Below are 19171 nucleotides of genomic sequence, written 5' to 3'. Positions count from 1 at the left end.
TGTCTGCAGTGTACTTATTTTAGATAAATTAAATAAACTAAAATGTTCTCAAGTTTTCTAAACACTAAACTTTGTTTAAAAATCTTTGGCTGATGCTGATGATCTCAAAATGGCATTTAATTAGCCTGATTATTTGGCTGACTAAATAATCAGTCGCCCATTAGTGGAGTCTCATTTGCAATTTGTACAGAACTGGCTGACTGGCATTTTATTTAATTGAAACCATTTCATTAACCTACAAACCCATAGTTAACATCTTCAGTAGTTCTTGACTGGCTGGATCAGATGCATTAGTACTAAGAATGGAAATGCAGGTTGGAACTAATTCCTGCAGAATAGGTCTCCAGGTTGAGGGTTTGCAACCATTGATTTAAAAAATCAAACAACAGATAGTACACCAACTCATTTAGGTCTTACAAGCAAATACTCTGGCCACTATACTACTATTCAATAAAGTGCAATTCATTACAATTTATCGTATAGGTAAGGGATCATCTGAAGTGCATAACTGAATTAAATACTTGAACATTCAGCATGATCAAGAAGAACAGATCCTGAAAATATATATTTTTGTAAGACAAGATACAGTCTGAACTAAAGGTTGGTTGTAAATATATACTTCAAATGTATGCAAATATATACTTAAGTGTAACGTGGCATGCCACAGGGTGAGGGGCAGGACACACAGACTCCAGCGACTGGGACGTACATTTATTTACATGAACACAAAACGATAACAGCACTCACAAGGATTACGAACATTAACAAGAACATGAAATGGTTAACAATAAACATGCATATGTTTAGCAACAAACACTATATCAAAACCTTACATCCACAATGACCAACAATCCTGTTGGCCAACCCACGTGACTCGCGGGAGGTGAGCGTTCCGTGACAAACCTGTGAGAGTTAACACCACTTCCACAAAATTTTAACTATTTCATCAGGGCTTTAAAAATATATGTGACTTGGGCAGTTTAACACCATGAATTTTTATATTCTTCATTGACCCTCATTGTTACTGCTCATTGTGTGTGCGATGAGCTTGTGTCCATGGATACAGTTCAAACTCCAGGTATAAGGGCTTCTGGTGACTTGTTCAGGTATCATTTGTGTATGCTCTCATCAGGTATCAAATAGTATGCTCTTCCACATATAATGGCCAGCCATGCTGTCTTAGAGGACATGTCAAGCAACTTGTAATTTAAGATCAAATAATATGCATTGTATTCAAACATCAATGACGTATCTGACATTGTGTCCTCGTCTTTATCTTCTAATGATTATTAGCTTGATGTAGGCTCCACAAAATCATCAGGCAAACCCTGTGGAAATCAGCCTTCTTTCAGTGATCTCTAGAATGAAACAACTATAAGACTAGCACTGTTTATATGTTCTGAGTTTGCCAGGAGTGGAGGGATTCCCGCTTTGAGAATTGGTTCCTCACAACGCTTCTTTGTTGTGCTCTCAGATAGTTTGTCATCGTCACCGCCCCCTTTGGCTCACTTTTAAGGACCTGGACCCAGATTCTCTGTAGAACTGATTTAATGTAAACCTCTGGGTGACAACACCTGTTAGAAAAAGTGCTACACAAATAAATTTTAAATTGTATTTTAATTTGAATAAGCCTATCTCTTAAGGAAATATAGTAGCTATATGAAAAAAAAACTATATGAAATACATTTACTTTACATTTTCTTTACTGTCAGTTCTGTTTGATTTCACTTGGATCACATATGATATGAGATTAGGCAGATATATGGGAATATGGCATACGATTCTGTAACAAATTGATTTGATACACTGCTTTTTTCATCATTCAAGTGTTCTAGATAAGAAGCATTGGTTATAAGTTTAGGTTGTTTCATGATTTGGTAAACTAGAATTTATTTAATAGACTTAGATGGGGAGCTGTTGAGTGAGCTCTAAGACCAGCTGACACAGAAGACTATTTTCGGAATTCGCACTTGGATGACTTTTAAAATAGAGATTATTCTTTGTAATATCGAAGGAAAATGACCACTTCTGCTTTGCATGCATATTTGACATCTCATCTAGCAGCTATCAATTGTCCGTCTGTTTCTTTGGAGTGCGTCTGGTTCTCTTTACCCCGTCCCTTCCCCCTTCTACCAGACTCTTTACCAGCAGACCTGTCACCATGACAACCTCAAGCTTTGAGTGGCCCACGAGAGCGATTCTCTGTCGTCGTGCTGTCTCCTCTCCCTTCCTTTCTTTTACTCCCTGTGCTCTGTCCTCTGTCATCAAGAACAGGAGAAGAGGAGAGCTGAACGGGGACGGACCGATCGCAACACGGGACTGATCGCGGCCATCGCTCTGTGTGAGTTTGCCTGCGGGAGGGTTTATGTCTGCCGGCCGCTCGGGCACACACGCTCACATGCATGCACACATAGATTTGTGACATAAGAGATTGCAGATTTCTGGATATGTACCTGAGATGTATGCTGGGTTATTCGTGGATATGTGAGAGCTGAACATTATTGAAAAGTCACGTGTTATTAGTTGGGAAAAAGAAAAGCAGACAAAAAGCATGATAGAGGATAAAAATTCATGTAGAGAGAGAGAATAGGACAGAGAGGGAGGCGGCCGGACAGATAACAGACTGAATGGGAAGAGGGGAGGAGAGAGAAAAAGACCAGAAGAGCCTGAGATAAAGAACACTTTATTTGAAGGGGACTACGTACGTATTTCATTAATATTTCATAACATTTCATAACACACATAGTGATCATAGTGGTAGGATTATGTCAGGTTAGATCAAGGAAAACATTGTGTCTCATTACACAAAGATGTGATCAGATAACCTGTTTATTAATCCGATGACATGTTTATTAAGCTATATATAACCATTTCATAAGTTATGTATGACACTGTCTAAAGCTGCCTTAGTGTGAAAAACAATTGAGATGCCAGTCAACAGCTTTAAATAGGTTTGCTATGAAGCTATGCACAGTTTGTATTAACCTTTGCCGAACTCATCATCAGTGTCAGACCATTTTCTGACTATTCTGTACAGCAGTAACACTGACTTGTGCAGAAACTCCAGCAACATTGCTGTGCCAGATACGCTCATACTAATGCAAACTCTGCTGCCATGCCTCTATGATGTTGCTGCTTTTTCACTGCTGTGATGAGAATGATTTACAATTGGTCAGAAATAAATAGAATGGAGGGCGGCTGTCAAGTTGAGCATGCCAGCGGATGGGCTGACTGCACTCTGTGATGCTATAGCTATAGTTGTCACGGTTGGCCAGAGAGGACACACCCACTTTAGATAGGGACCGTCCTACACCCCTGCTTCATTTCCGATCACCGGAGTGTTAATCAATTACACCTGTGCATACGTGTCTTTACTATTTAAACCTACAGGTCTCTGGAGAAGGCGCTGCACATTAGTGGAGTAAGCCAGACGGGAGACTTATCCCGTGCATCACTTCCCAGATCCTCATGTTAAGAATACTTGGGTTTTTTTGTGCATTTTGTGAGTGTTTTTATTTGACCATGGAAAATAAAGACCTCTCTAGCTCGACCTTGCCTCTTGCTTCCTCTGTGCCGTCGCTACCGTCACAGAATGTGCAGCCACCAGGAAGCGAAGCAAGTAGCCCCGACTGGGCTCACCTGTTTGCAATACAGATGACGGCCCTGGATCAGCAGAAGCAGGAAATTGCAGAGGTCCGGTCATTAGTGCAGAGTCTCGGTCAATGCATGAATCGCCTGACTACGAGTTCCGAACAGCGAGTGACCCCTTCCATCACCCCTAATCAGGAGGAAGTGACGTGTATGATCGCCACTCCCGAGGCTTACTGGGGAGACCCTGAAGGTTGTGAGGGCTTTATTGCCCAATGCTAACTTTTTTGGGGGTATCAGTCCCATTTACCAGATCACGCTAAAGTGGCATTTATGATTTCCCAGCTCACGGGTAAGGCTCACGTTTGGGGAACAGCCTTAGTGGTTAATTCGTCTGATAAACAATTACCGCGGATTCGTAGAGGAGCTGAAAGCAGTGTTTTACCACCCACGGCAATGAAGACTCTGCGGGCAAGCACTACTTTGTTTGAAGCAGGCAATGGGGTCCGCTTCGGAGTATGCAACGGAGATGCGGACACTAGCCGCGGGAACGCGCTGGATTGAACCGGCTTAGGTGAATGCGTTCCTCGGCGGTTTGAGGGCAGAGCTGCAAGCAGAGTTGGCTTGCAAACAGGAGACTACCAAGCTGAACAAGATTATCCACCTCGCAATCACCTATGACCACCTCCTACAGGAACGAAGGCGTCACCTCCACCGAGGGTTTTCGACTCGGAGAGGGATCTTGACGCCCAGTAAGGTTTCAGTTTCAGAGGAGCCTATGCAACTGGGCATGGCTGGGGTAAGAAGCATGCCAGGAGAACAAAGGAGGAGTGGCAATACGATGAGTTACTCTCCGAACCCATCGTTGTGTAGGATACCAGTTAAGGTAACCCACGAGCGAGGTGTGCTTTCGACCCTTGCACTGGTCAATTCTGGGGCCGCCGGTGACGTTACGGACTGGGGTTTCATGAAAAAATTAGGAACAAGAGCCATAGCCTTACCTTCTCCCCTTGCATTCAGGCACTTGATGGAGGACTGGTGGGGTTACGATACATCTCACATCACTCCTCGGTGAGCCTCAAGACTGGGGGTGGGGGCACGTTGATCAAAAGGCATTCTACCTCATATCCTCCCCTGCTCACTCTATCACGCTGGGTTTACCATGGCTGCGTCGCCATAACCTGCACCTGTTGTGGAACAAGAACCGCGTCCTCCATTGGGCGCCATCTTGTGAAGGGCAATGTTTTCCACAAAACATTGGAGGGTGTGTCTCCAGGCGACTTCCATAGAGAGCCCAGAGGCTGATAAGCAGGTCACCATTCCCCGAGAGTATGAGGATCTGGCACAAGTGTTCAGTACCACCAAGGCCACACAGCTCCCACCCCACTCCCCATTGTGACTAGGATTGTGCCATTCCTCTTAAGGAGGGGGCAGTACCTCCCAGAAGCCGAGTCTATCCTCTCTCCCTGGAGCAGGAGCAAGCGATGGGACAGTATGTAAGAGTAAGCCCTGGAACAGGGATGTATCCATCCCTCTATGTCTCCAGCCTCAGCCAGCATTTTCTTCATGAAAAAAAAAGACAGGGCTCTAAGACCCTGTGTGGACTATCGGGGCATCAATAAGATGCTTATACAATACCCGTATCCCCTTCCCCTAGTTCCTGCTGCGCTGGAACAAAGAAGGGGAGCTAGGTACTTCACTAAACTCGATTTACGCAGTGCATATAAGGATTAGACAGGGAGACGACTGGAAGATGGCGTTTAGTACATCTTTAGGGCATTATAAACACCTAGTCCTACCCTACAGTCTGGCCACAGCTCCCTCTGTGTTCAAAGCATACATTAATGAGGCCCTAAAGGAGTTCTAGGCTAGATCCGTTGTCACTTACATCGACCACATTCTGATCTATTCCACCTCCTGGGACCGACATGTATGTGAAGTGCGTACCGTTCTCCAGACTCTGTTGAGGAATTTCCTATATTGCAAAGCGGAAAAATGTGAATTCCACAAGAAAGAGATAAACCTCCTGGGCTACGTTATTCAAGAAGGTAGCGTGCGTATGCAGTCAGCTGAGGTAGAGGCAGTTAAGGCCTGGCTGAGACCCCATATGTGTAGAGCTTTACAGCCTTTTCTGGGGTTTGATCATTTCTACAGGCACTTTAAGTCTTTCAGTACACTAACTCAGCCCCTCATGGATCTACTCCGGGGTCAGAACAAGTGACTGAACTGGAATCCCAGGGCAAAGAGATCCTTTGAGGAGCTCAAAAACGCCTTCTCCTCTGCACCGGTGCTGCGACAACCCGATCCAAGAAAACCTTTCGTGGTGGACGCGTCAAATGTAGGTGTGGGAGCTGTGCTGTGGCAACAACAGGCTAAAGGAGGTAAATTACACCCCATAGCCTACTTTTCCCGTAAGTTGAATCCGACCCAACAGAATTATGGAGCTGGAGACCGCGAATTGCTAGTCATGAAACTTGCGTTCGAGGAGTAGAGGCACTGGCTAGAGGGAGCTCGTCACCTTTTTACAGGGATCACCGATCACAAGAACCTCAAATACCTCCAGAACATGAAGAGGATGAACTCCAGGTCGCTCTTTTCACGTTTCAATTTCCGAGTTACCTATAGATCAGGGGAGAAGAGCAAGAGGGCAGACACGCTCTCATGCCTATACAACGCCGAGGCACAAGCGGCCTGTTTAGAACCTGTTCTTCCCTCATCTTGCTTCCTGGTGTCGCTAAGCTGGGAGATCGACATGCAAATTGAAGCGGCTAACCCTCATCCACAATGTCCACCCAATTGCCTATATGTGCCACCAAAACTTCATGACTCCCTCATCATGTGGGCACATACCTCAATGGGAACTGGCCATCCGGGGGTCCACACGTACCGCCCAGTTACTAGGTGCACGCTACTGGTGGCCAGCCCTGAACAGGGATGTAGTGAGGTTCGTGGCTTCATGCGCGGATTGTGCACATAGCAAAATGCCACGTACTCCTCCCGCAGGTAAGCTGCGCCTGTGGTCTCATCTCGGATTTTATTTTGGATTTGCTTGCATCGGAGGGTAATACAGTGATCCTCACAATAGTAGATTTTCGAAGATGGTCCAATTTGTTCCCTTGGCAGGTCTACCCACGGCTTGGGCAATGGCGGATTCACTCCTCCATTGTGTCTTTCGACAGTTTGGCCTACCAGAGGATATCGTTTCCGACAGGGGACCACAGTTTACATCACGGGTATGGAAGGAACTACTGGGAAAGCTGAATATAATGTCTGGCTACCATCCCCAGGCCAACGGTCAGGAGGAGAGCTAACCAGGAACTGGGTAAGGTCCTCTGACGATATAGCCAACGACACCCAGAAACGTGGAGCACTTGCCTCGCGTGGGCAGAATATGGGCAGAATTCTCTGCATCATACAGGAACTGGACTAACCACATTTGAGTGTGTGCTAGGGTACTAACCGCCACTCTACCCTTGGAACCCCCCTACCTCGGATCAGCCTGCAGTGGAACAGTGGTGACTACGCAGCAAACAAGTGTGGGAAGAGACACACCAGCACCTGCGCAAGGCAGTTGCCACTTACACGCGGAAAGCCAACAGAAGACGTGGAGAGACTCCCCAGTATGTGATGGGGCAAAAGGTGTGTGTAGCTACAAAGGACAGCCGAGTAGGATCTACTGGAAAGCTGGACGCGAAGTACGTAGGTCCCCCACTTTAGATAGGGACCGTCCTACACCCCTACCTCGTTCCAGATCACCGAAGGCACTGCACATTAGTGGACTAAGCCAGATGGGAAACTCATCCCGTGCATTGCTTCCCAGATCCTCATATTAAGAATACTTGTTTTTTTTGTGCATTTTGTGAGTGTTTTTATTTGACCATGGAAAATAAAGACCTCTCTAGCTCGACCTTGCGTCTTGCTTCCTCTGTGCCGTCGCTACCATCGCAATAGTGTAATATAGGAGAGGTGTATGTACAGTGGATTCAGAAGGTATTCACACCACTTGTTGCACACTTTATTTTGTTTGTGGATTTAAATTTTTGTGGATATAATTACTATTTTTAACAATCAATCTACACCTAATCACCCACGATGAAGTAAAACATGTTTTATGGACTGATATTTTATTCACAAAAGTATTTGGAGCCATTACTGTGGTATTGAGAACTGTAGTCTGGTACATCCTGTTTACTTTAACTCTCTTTGAGATGTGTCTAGAGCTCAGTTGGAGTTCACCTGTTGCAATGAAGAAAAGGAATGTAAAAGAATGCAATAAAGTGTCAAAATTCAGGGGTGCAAAGCTTGTAGCGTGTACCCATTAAGACTTGTAGCTGTAATTGCTGCCAAAGGATACTTGGATACTTTTGTGAATAAACTATTTTAGTTTTTATTAATTTTTGAAAGTTTCTAATCATGTTTTCACTTACATTTATTTTGTTCACTTTAATTCTCAATTTAATTTTGGTTGATTAAGTGTAGATTGATGGGTAAAATGCAATATTAGCCATTCAAGATCACATCCACAACACGATGAACGAGTATTCAACAAGTAAAGGGGTATGAATACTTTTAGAAACCAATATATAAATTAAACCAATAAGCCAGGAGAAGTTGAAAAAAACCCATTTTTAAATAGAATGGAAAACTAGAATTTGAAAAAAAATATACAGATGCTATAGAAATATTATTAACAAAAATCGCAATTATGAAGTCTCACACCAAGCAATGTCATTTGTTAACAGCAGTCTGTGGTTTCCAAACTACGTGACAGTTTTAAAGATTCAACTGGGAACTCAACTGATATCTATAGTCATATATGTATATATCATGTATTTTACCATGTTTCAAATGTGGCTCCACCAATCAGATTTTAGAACACGAACTATTAGTTTAATAAAATAAAATAGAAGACCCAGGGAGCTAAGAATAAACCAGAGATTTACCCTAGTTAAAGGAGTTTTACTCTGCTTCATGTCATGCATAATAACAACACCACCTTGAGTGGCTTATGTTTTCATATATTTTTGATTTATCATAATGTGCTATGCTGTTTCATTGGTTTACTTTATTACCACCATATAAACTTTAATGTTTAATCTTTCTGAAGTAAAGCACTTTGAGAATGAAAAGTGCTATATAAATATAGATTACTATTATTACGGCCTCCTAAACCTATGTGTGTTTGTGTATGTGTGTTTGTGTGTATGTGTGCTTGCAGGAGTGCGTGCAGTAATAAACCAATGAAAGGAAGAAGACCTTATCACAGAACAGTAAAAGGAGTGAACCAATCAGAAGATGAAAAGGAAAAACAGGTAGTCCAAGAAGAAGATGGTCTCTCTTCCTCATTATGCCCTTTATGTGGGCGTGACTTTGACATGCCCCTCCTCCTCCCCTGTTCACACACATTATGTGGGCGGTGCTTAACAGAGGGGGCAAGGCTAGACAAACACAGACCTGCAGTAAGGGGTGTGTCCTCTCATCCAGTCTGCGCCGTCCTTTGCCCACGTTGTTGCCATGGTGTTGAACTGCCCTGCTTTGATTGGTCATCAGCCATTAGGTGCTTGCCCATTGACCCTACAGTGAGCACTGGTGCTGAATGTGGGGCAGCTGTGTGTCAGCTACCAGAGAGACAACAAGAGGAAGATGAGAATGAGCAGTATGTGAGAACAAATATTACCATGAGATCAGGTGAGTTACCCTACGCTGTATGGCCTTTATGGTTACCCATTCCTCCAGTGTCGATACTAACCATACTCATAGCAGAGATCAGTTTATTTCAAGAGGATTTTAGTTGTATAGGCCTTTTTATAACTTTTTAAAATAAACTCTGTAAATGTCACACCCACAAAGAGATGCACAATGTAATGATAATAAGAATTATTGATTTTTGTTGATGCTTCTGTTTTAGTGTTATACTCTCAAAGTGCTTAATTAAGAAATATTAAACAAAGATTGTACACAAAACAAATTGATGGTAATACGTTAATGAAATAGCATAAATATTACTACAAGTTCTAAGGCGCAAAGTGAAATAAAATACCCCAATTAGCTAGCCGAGGGGCACAATGGAAATAAATAAATAAATAAAACTTCTTTACAGTATAAACTAGAAATATATTTACATGCAGCCTTAACCAGAAATACTGTCAAAGTAAATACAAGCACATACATACAGACCAGTGCAGGTCTATCATTTGAGAGGAGACGGAGGGGTTCCTTTACGCTGACTACTCATGCATTTAATTTAATCGTGTCAACGGGGTTATCTGCTTGTATATTTGATCTGATACCTATAAAACACTACCAGAGCTGACTGGATAGTACACGTTGCCGTTACATAATTAATATGATTAGTACCTCGATTTTAAGCAGGAAACATAACTTTAATCACTGTAAGTTATCTAATAGCAGGACAATTTCACATCTTTGTAAAAACATTCAACCCCCTTAAAAGTCATCAGTTTTGCCTGAATTAAAAATGACATAGAGATTGTTCTAGCCAGCATTTTTATTATGAATCAATATACTCTTAAGTACATCTTCAAAAACTCTTAATTAATTATTTGTCAGCAGATCTTTAAAAAAATAAAAATAAATAAAAATTGAGAAATACTGATTGCATAAGTACTCAACCCTCTCAGACCACTTGGTGGAACCACATTTTGTTGCAGTAACAGCTTTACTTCTGTTAAAGTAAGTTTCTAAAAGCTTTGAATGCTGGCAGGGTGAGATTTTCACACATTCTTCCTGGCAGATTTGCTGCAGGTTGTTCAGGTCGGTTGGATGACGCTTGTGGACCACAATTTTCAAACAGTGCCACAGATTCTCCAATAGACTGAGATCTGGACTTTGACTTGGTCATTGTAAAACATTCACCTATTTGTTTTTCAGTCAATCCTGTGTTGCTTTGGCCTTGTGTTTAAGGTCATTGTCTTGCTGAAAGTTGAACTTTCTCCCAAGCTGTAGTTTCTTAGCAGACTGAAGTAAGTTGTCTTCTTGTACCTCACTGTATCTTGCACCTTTGGCTCATGTTTCAGGTTTAACAAGACGCCCAGTCCCTGCTGAGGAAAAGCATCATTATAACATGCTGCTGCAATCCCCATACTTCACTGTTGGGATGGTGTTGGTAGAGGAAGCAGCATCAGGACTGCACCAAACTTGGTGTTTTGAATTTGGCCTTATGCTGCATTTTATCTGTGTTACTCAGATGCTTTCTGGCAAACTCCAGAAGTTCTTTGATGTGGATTTCTTCACTAAAAGGTTCATTCTAGCCATTTTTCATACAGGCCAGCTGTATGCAAAGTTCATGATATTGTTGACTGGTGCAACTTTACTCCAGTCTCAGACAGTGAACTCTGTAGCGCCTTTAAGGCGATTATTGGTCTCTCTGGCTTTTTGTCACAAATTCTTACTCTGCTGCTGAATTCTGAATGACGGGCTTGTCTATGCAGTGCCTGGGCAGTGTGATTCAGCTTCTTTTTCCTCACAACTGGTCCGGTACCGCTCACTGGGTTGTCCAAACACTTGGATATTATTTTGTAGCTTTTCTGATCTTTTGCATATCTATGCCATTACGTGTAACTTCCTTAAAATGCTCTTCACTCACGCTGAACAATGGTACTTGAATTAAAGGTGTTTTTCATTTCTATAAAGGATTCACTTTTTTAATGATTGACAGGTAGACTGGCCACTTGGAAGCCTCATCAAGGTGTACTCATCGGTGTACTCATCGGGGTCTTTCACCTCTGTCATCTTGGAGCTTCCACAGCATAAGGGTTGATCTTATGCAATCTGCATTTTTCAGTTAGGAGTTTTACCACAAAACAGCCCCATCCAACAATTCAAAATAGCAGCCCTTAATACTGAATGCCATACAGTTGACACAGTTAAGTAATTTTCCACACATTTAAGTCATTTTCCGGCAAATGGTCCAAGTTCACAGCCATATTAGTCGTAATGATGATCATAAAAGATCTAATGATGTCAGCCCATGTTAAGTGGTTCTTAAAGCTAACTGATTCACATGATGGCCCTATTTAACAATATTAATGCTGAATATGATTGGTTATCAGTATGGAAGGAGGCACATTTTTTTGCCTTCCTATGGACTTTTAGTCGCATTTTTGTAAGATGTGAATGGATATACAGAATTGGCATCTCGATTCTGATTAGTATGTTTATGTTACATATTTACCTTCCAGAATAGACTGTAGCCTTCTCAGACTTCTCTGGCATTCAGTTTGAGTTGCAGTGGTTATGTGTTAATCTCTAGTGACTTTACTGAGAAGAAAGTGTAAAATGTATTATGTAAGATAATAATAATAATAATAATAATAATAATATTAATAATAATAATAATAATAATAATTTTACAATAACAGTACAGATGGAGAGAAAAATAACAAAAAAAACCATTAACAAGTATTAACAGAAAAAAGGTGATGAAAAATGTTGAGAAAATAGGTACGTTTTAAGTTGGGATTTGAAAGATGAAAGTGAAGAGCAGAGATGGAGATGCAAGACTGTGCAGAGCTTTGTATGCAAGTGGAAGGAGTTTATATGGAAGGCATTCACTGAGCTTGAACAAAGCAGCTTGTACATTGTTTGACCACACAGTGGTAGGTGTTTTTTTTAACTATTGCTTACAAATATAGTTCCACAGAGTTCGTAAAGCCGCTGATAGATTCTCATTGCTGGTATGTATATTCTGTCTAAGATGATCATTTCATTAGTGATTTTGAGACAAATTTTTCATTTTTTAACTGTGTTTTTGAAAGAGTATAAGAAGTATACTAAGTGGTATAAGAAGTGGTATAAGAAGTAAACAAATGATCCAACCTTTACCTTGTTGCCTGTTTTCCTGTTACTCTAGATGACTCTGTGGACCTTTCTCACGAAGAGATGGAACGGTCAGTGTCAGGTGTGTTGGAGAATGTGTGCCACCAACTATATATGAAAGTTAAGGAACCATTGGCTAATTGACACATTTTGTCATTTTTAAAATGGAGAGGTAGTAAACAGCTTCTGTAGCTAACAGATTACACAATGAAACAGTCAAACAAAATGCACAGTCTTTTGGCAAAACCTAATGCAGTTATTCCATTTTTCATAGCATAAAAAAATCATATCAAAGTGATCAGTACTGAAATTTGGGCACATTATAGATTCGTACATAACATCCCTTTTGAAAGAAAACAGCTTGCAAAACAAAGTGCAAACACTTTTTGTAACCAACTAAAAGTATTTCAGTTCTTGTATTTGGACACTTTTCCCCACTCGTCTTTGCAGAAGGCCTCAGGTTCTGAGATATTCTTGGCTTGTCTTGCATGCACCACTTGTTTAGGTCAGGGGACTGTGAGGGCCATTTCAAAAGCTTCAGTATGGGTTGCTTCAGGTAGTCCATATGGATTTGGGCATATCTTTGGATCATTATTCTACTATAGAAGCCATCCTCTATTCAGTTTCAGCCTTAACAGATATAGCCAATGTCACTGGAAGCAACACAACCCCACAGTACGGCAGATATTCTCATTCCTTTTTCTCCAAATGTACTTTTGCCGATTGTGGTCTAAAGAGTTCTATTTTGACTTCATCAGTTCACAGCACTTCGTTCCCAAACTCATCTGCCTTGGCTAGCTGTTCTGTTCTGAGTTTGGTGATGAGATCATAAGGAACTCAAAGTCAAGTTTTTTTATATAGCACTATTTACAACACATGGTGGCACAAAACAGCTTTACAAATATTTGGGTTCAAATCTCGAGTAAGCAAGCCATGAAAGTGGCAAGAAAAAACTCCCTGGGTGGAATTAAGAAAGAAAACTTGGAAGGACCAAGACTCAAAAGGGAACCCCAAGGTCTCCTTTTTAGGACTCTTCCATGAAAATTATGTTTGTGCAAACTATGCACAGTGGAACCTTGCACCTCCACACCTGACTCAGATAAATTTTCCTTCAGGTTCTTGGAAATCATATGGTGGCTTTGATTCACCTTTCTTACCAGCATATGTGCAATTTTCTCCAAGAGATTGCTTGGTCTTCCAGATCTCATCTTGACGTCCACAGTTTCCCTGCACTGCCACTGTAGAAACCGAAAGCTGAAAACACTTGGCTATCTTTTTAAAGCCTCCCCCTGACTTGTGGGCATCAATTATTTTCATTTTCAGATCTTTGGACATGGTTGCTGAGTGTTATCGCAAGGTTTGAAGAGTCATAGAATTTATAAAGCTTGGTAATTTTATTCAGCTGACAGTTTACTTACAATTGGTGACAGGCATATTTATTAATCGAGTTCTGAGGAAAAAAAAATCAGCCTTTTCAACTTTTAAGGTGTGTCCAAATTTTTTGCACAGGCCACATTGGTTATTTAGCACAGAGTAATTGTCCTGTTAGGATTTGTCAAAAATGTTGTGGTGTCCGCTAAGAAAGACATTGGTAGTGGGCAAGCAGGAGAGCAGAGTGGAGTAGAGTGTAGGACTCCCAGGATGCCGTTCACTACTCTGCAGCCTTATTTAGTTTACATTTAATGGTTAAAGTTTTCAGATATTAAATAGTTATTAAATAGTTGACTTGTGTGTATGTGCTTAGTTCAGATAGTTGTGCCCTGTTGATGGTTACCATCATTGTGAAGTGTTTTTGTGTTACTGATGCTGCAGTACTGTTTTATGTTTGGTTAGCAGAGGCTGCGTTTGCTACTTCTAATTTTTTGAAAATGACAATGTGTTATTTGGCAAAGAGTGCACAAACCTTTGCATGCATATATATATGTGTGTGTGTGTGTGTGTGTGTGTGTGTGTGTGTGTGTGTGTCTGTCTGTCTGATGTGTATCTGTTCTAACTACACACAATGATACATAAAAAATATATAATTCATAATTAACAATAAGAACCATATTGGCTCCTATCTTTTTAAAAATTTCTATTTCATCCTATTTTATTAATAAATAAATGCATTTGAAAACTCCCATTCTCTACTCTCTGAACTCCACAGGCCTGTTCTTTGCTCTACACTCAGCTGCCCCGTCCCTCCACCTCACGAACTCCACCCTCACAGCAACCTTCAGGGGTGATACCAGTGCATGGGGCAACTATGGTGATCAGTCTGGGGAGCATGACTCCTCCACTCGCCTCCCTCAGGTCTGTGGCAATGTGGCCATCCACAGAGGCCAGTACTACTGGGAGGTTGATGTGTGTAACAGCGCCCTCTACAGGGTTGGTAAGCTAACAACGTTTCATAGTAAAGTTTAGGCAGGTGGCTATGACTATGTCCTATACTCTACAAGCATTTGTTGACTTTAAGAGTAATGTTGATGAACACAGAGTGTAAGTTGTACATGCTAATGGAATGGAATCCTTACAAAAAAAAACGAAACACTTAGAAATGTAATGAAAGTTGTAGGAAATGTGTTATGACCTATTTATATTGTTCAACAATTGCACAGAACAAATCAAATTAATTTTTGTTTAGATGGGATAAATATTAAGGTATCTGATTCAGTTTGATCAGCCTCTGTTTTGTGCTTAAAGCAGATGAAAAAATACATGCCATATATACATTTTATGTATACAAAATTGTGTGTCTCTTCAAAGGTCTGAAGAAAGCATATTCTCTATCCCAGATAGTTTTTGTGACTTTCTGATTTAAAATCATACTTGTCCCATGAACATGAAATCCATTCCAACTTCAGGAATGTTCATACATAACAATGAATATGTGTAAACATTGTCCTTTATATTTTATATATCCACAAACATAATAATCTTCCCTGAGTACACACACACACACACACACACACACACACACACACATACATTCACACACACACACACACACACACACACACACACACACACACACACACACACACACACATGTGCATCCATGCACTGCCCTGTAAGTTTAGACACAGTGTGCCTGCGTTTTAATAGTTTTTAACATGCTCTCACGAGTTTTGCCTCATGCAAATCACCAAAGAAATAAACTCTATATATGTTATATATCTTCTGCCAAGGGTGACTGCTTACCAATTTTTTTTTTAAACGTGCTCCTCATTCTCCCCTCACACCCTTGTACTGCCACTTTTGTGACAAAGGAGAAAAACTCAGAAAGACTTTTTAATCTGGGCTTATGTATTGTCCCAAATTTATACTTTAATTAGATCAGCAGAAACATTCATGCCATCTAGTGGTTGTATTTCATGTTGCAGCTACAGGCGTGGCTGAGGCAGTTCTCCCACAGAGCCACAACCTGGCTCCAGGACTATCTGAACATTACAGCCAGGTGCATTAGATTAGGGCTAGAAGTAATAGAATGTATAGCTCTGACCACAGCTAGGCATCTATGGAAATTCACTGATTTAAATTAAGGCAGTTTGGCTTTAGCCTTGAGATGGTACCATACTGCACTTTCATAAATACTAAACCAGTTTGAAGTGCAGTTATGACTCTAAAGAAATCTTTTATTTTAAAAGTGATTCTGCATCTATAAGATGTTGTGTATATGCCTTTACATTTAGGGACCTTGTCTTTGTAAATGCCTTATAGCTCAGGACAACTTTAAGCAGTTGTAAGCTGTTTCGGTAGTTTCTGTTGCTCTAATTACCATGCCTATCTCACATCATACAGGTGTATGCTCATTGGATGGCGACCAGGCATGGTGGTTTGAGAGACGTGGTCCTGCATTCCATGCTGTGTTTGATGGACGGCATGAACTCCTGCCTTCTGTTCCCCCACAGCTGAAGACAGTGGGTGTGTTTTTAAATGTGGGCGGATTTTCTCTCACCTTCCACAACCCATTAACTCAAGAACTTCTTACTGCAATCCCCTCCCACTTCATCCCTCCTCTTTGCCCCGCATTCCAATTGGGCCAGGGCAGGCTCAAGCTCCGCCCAGGCCTGCCACCACCAAGTCACATCTTCTTGAGCTGCAGCACGGCCTACCGGGGACCGGAAGGGGCAGGAGGTGGCCGATGGAAACGAGATGTTGCTTTCAGATCAGTAAGGACTGTCATTCAGAAGTTTGAGGAGATGGCAATGTCAGACTCTGATTCAGGCCTGATGTCCAGTTATAGCTCCAGCTCACAAGCTTCCCTGCCTGAGCCAAACCCAGAGACAGTTCATCCTAATGGCTAATACTGAGGATCCAACAAGTGTTTTGGTGCCTCAACCTACACTGCCCTCTTGTGGCTAATTTCAAAAATACTTCAATTGGACAGTGGTTAACAATAAATAAACTACCAATGATGGGTGGTTAATTATAAATGAACACCGGTGGAGACCAGTTAGCACAACCATAACAATGTCCACAGAACTTGTCCAGCATGATCTCTTTAGAATAATAATGAATGAAAGTGATTTTTCTATATTCCCTAGGAGAAGAGCGATAAAAAAAAAATGATCAATGATCAATAAGCCGATCCTTCCTCCATCCTTAAAGATTTATAAATTTTCCCACATGTTGGATTGTCCAAATGTTTAAAAATTGGCAAAGTGACAAAGATAGAACATATATTGTTTTTTTTTGTTTGTTTTTTTTTGCTGATTGAGACATGCCTGATTCAGCATTGCGTAAATGTGAATTTCTTCACAAAACACAAATCAGGCAGGTCTGTAGGTGTGGGAGTGACTGCTCTGTATTAAGCTAGTGGAGGGCATTAGTGTACGGCCTACTGGAGGGCAGTCCTCTCGTAGTGTTAGTGTACAGCCTAGTGGAGGGCAGTCCTCTCGTAGTGTTAGTGTACAGCCTACTGGAGTGCAGTCCTCTCATGGTGTTAGTGTACGGCCTAGTGGAGGGCAGTCCTCTCATAGTGTTAGTGTACAGCCTAGTGGAGGGCAGTCCTCATAGTGTTAGTGTACGGCCTACTGAAGGGCAGTCCTCTCATAGTGTTAGTGTACGGCCTAGTAGAGGGCAGTCCTCTCATAGTGTTAGTGTACAGCCTAGTGGAGGGCAGTCCTCATAGTGTTAGTGTACGGCCTACTGAAGGGCAGTCCTCTCATAGTGTTAGTGTACGGCCTAGTAGAGGGCAGTCCTCTCATAGTGTTAGTGTACAGCCTAGTGGAGGGCAGTCCTCATAGTGTTAGTGTACGGCCTAGAGGAGCGCAGTCCTCTCAGAGTGTTAGTGTACGGGCTAGTGGAGGGCAGTCCTCTCATAGTGTTAGTGTATGGCCTGCATTTGTATATTCAGAAGCTATAAATCACTATCTGTTCAGGATCTGGTCAATCCAAAAGAGAAAATTTCTCTTTCTTTATCTCTCACTTTATCTCTCTCTCTCTCTCTCTCTCTCTCTCTCTCTCTCTCTCTCTCTCTCTCTCTCTCTCATTTGAATGCTTTGGAAGGATCTGTTCATTCTTTCCCTGAACCACCCATGCATTGTTTAACTCACATTTTCAGAATGTCATGCTATTAAATGGTCAGCAGTCACTCATTTTATTCACGCCAGAGAAACAGAGAAACACAGATGATTAGGTTTGTGTGTGTGTGTGTGTGTGTGTGTGTGTGTGTGTAAAGTGTGTGTGTGTGAAGCGCACGTGTGTGTGATTGTTTGTGGAGGGGGGGGGGGGTACTGTGAACTTTTCATCCAGTTATCGTTAAAGTAAATGACTCTCTTTGTGAGCTATCATGAACCAACTGAAAACAAGTGTGGAAGTAATTTTCTCCTGTAAACACAAACTTAAGAGTAGTGTAGTGTGTGTGTGTGTGTGTGTGTGTGTGTGTGTGTGTGTGTGTGTGTGTGTGTGTGTGTGTGAGAGAGAGAGAGAGAGAGAGAGAGAGAGAGAGAGAGAGAGAGAGAGAGAGCAGAGCTTGACATGTTAGGTCTACTATTAGTTTTACTCATTCATCTGTTCATAGAGAATCTTTTAAATGGTGTTTGTTTGTTTGTTGGCTTGTTTTTTTAAGAAAATATAAAGGAAATAAGGAAAAAATAAACGTATTAAATCTGTTCTGAGCGGAGACAGCAAAGTAGGCAAAGGTAGAGTAATCGCATGTCACATTTGATTACCAAATAGTCTATTTGTACAACAGACGTTGATTCATTCTACTTTGCTGACCCATTCTAATGAAACGTAGCCCACTAAACATGTAAAAATGAACGCAGTGAATCTGTCCCCGAACCGGACTTTCAGTGCTTCTGCATACGCTCAGTCTAGCAGTCGCTTCATTTAATTCTGCTGACCTGCTTCAAGGAAATGTATCATCTATTAATGAATAAACACTTAGTCACCGTACCTCTGACGCCGCACCAAATGTGTGTGTGTGTGTGTGTGTGAGAGAGAGAGAGAGAGAGAGAGAGACTCGATGTCTGGACTCGATAAACACTTTGGCCATGGTGCGGTGCGCGAGACAGGATGCGTGTATTTACCGTTTCCCGACATTTTCCAAACAATAACCAGATATAATGGCGAATGCTGTTTATGTTTCTCTAGGACCGGGATGAATGGTCTCGGGTCGGAGGGCTGTATCGCGACTGACACTGAGAAATGAATCAAGTGGTAATGACTGTTTGCTTGCAGGTTGCGACACTTCACATCTTCAGGCCAGTGATTATGCAGCTATACTTGATTGTCTTTGCATATCCTGTAGGGTAGGTTA

The 19171-nt window shown here is 41.6% G+C and overlaps 1 protein-coding gene across 4 annotated transcripts; it reads left to right on the top strand.

Moving 5' to 3' along the window:
• Nucleotides 1-2198: 2198 nt before the first annotated feature.
• Nucleotides 2199-18063, top strand: LOC113580388 (RING finger protein 39-like). Of its 4 annotated transcripts, none has more exons than XM_027014896.2 (5): nt 2199-2341; nt 8807-9276; nt 12461-12508; nt 14573-14793; nt 16207-18063. In XM_027014896.2, the coding sequence occupies exons 2-5, from the start codon at nt 8829-8831 to the stop codon at nt 16318-16320; spliced, it is 831 nt and encodes a 276-aa protein (XP_026870697.2). In that variant the 5' UTR covers nt 2199-2341; nt 8807-8828; the 3' UTR covers nt 16321-18063. The 4 variants fall into 4 exon arrangements, 3 of the variants coding, with proteins under 3 accessions (XP_026870697.2, XP_026870695.2, XP_026870696.2); XM_027014894.2 differs by having other exon boundaries at nt 14573-14797; XM_027014895.2 differs by lacking the exon at nt 12461-12508 and having other exon boundaries at nt 14573-14797.
• Nucleotides 18064-19171: the final 1108 nt, after the last annotated feature.

Source organism: Electrophorus electricus, chromosome 15 (genome assembly GCF_013358815.1).
Source record: "Electrophorus electricus isolate fEleEle1 chromosome 15, fEleEle1.pri, whole genome shotgun sequence".
Taxonomy (NCBI): domain Eukaryota; kingdom Metazoa; phylum Chordata; class Actinopteri; order Gymnotiformes; family Gymnotidae; genus Electrophorus; species Electrophorus electricus.
The sequence above is the reverse complement of the archived record's forward strand: the minus strand, read 5'-3'. Positions and strand labels throughout refer to the sequence as shown.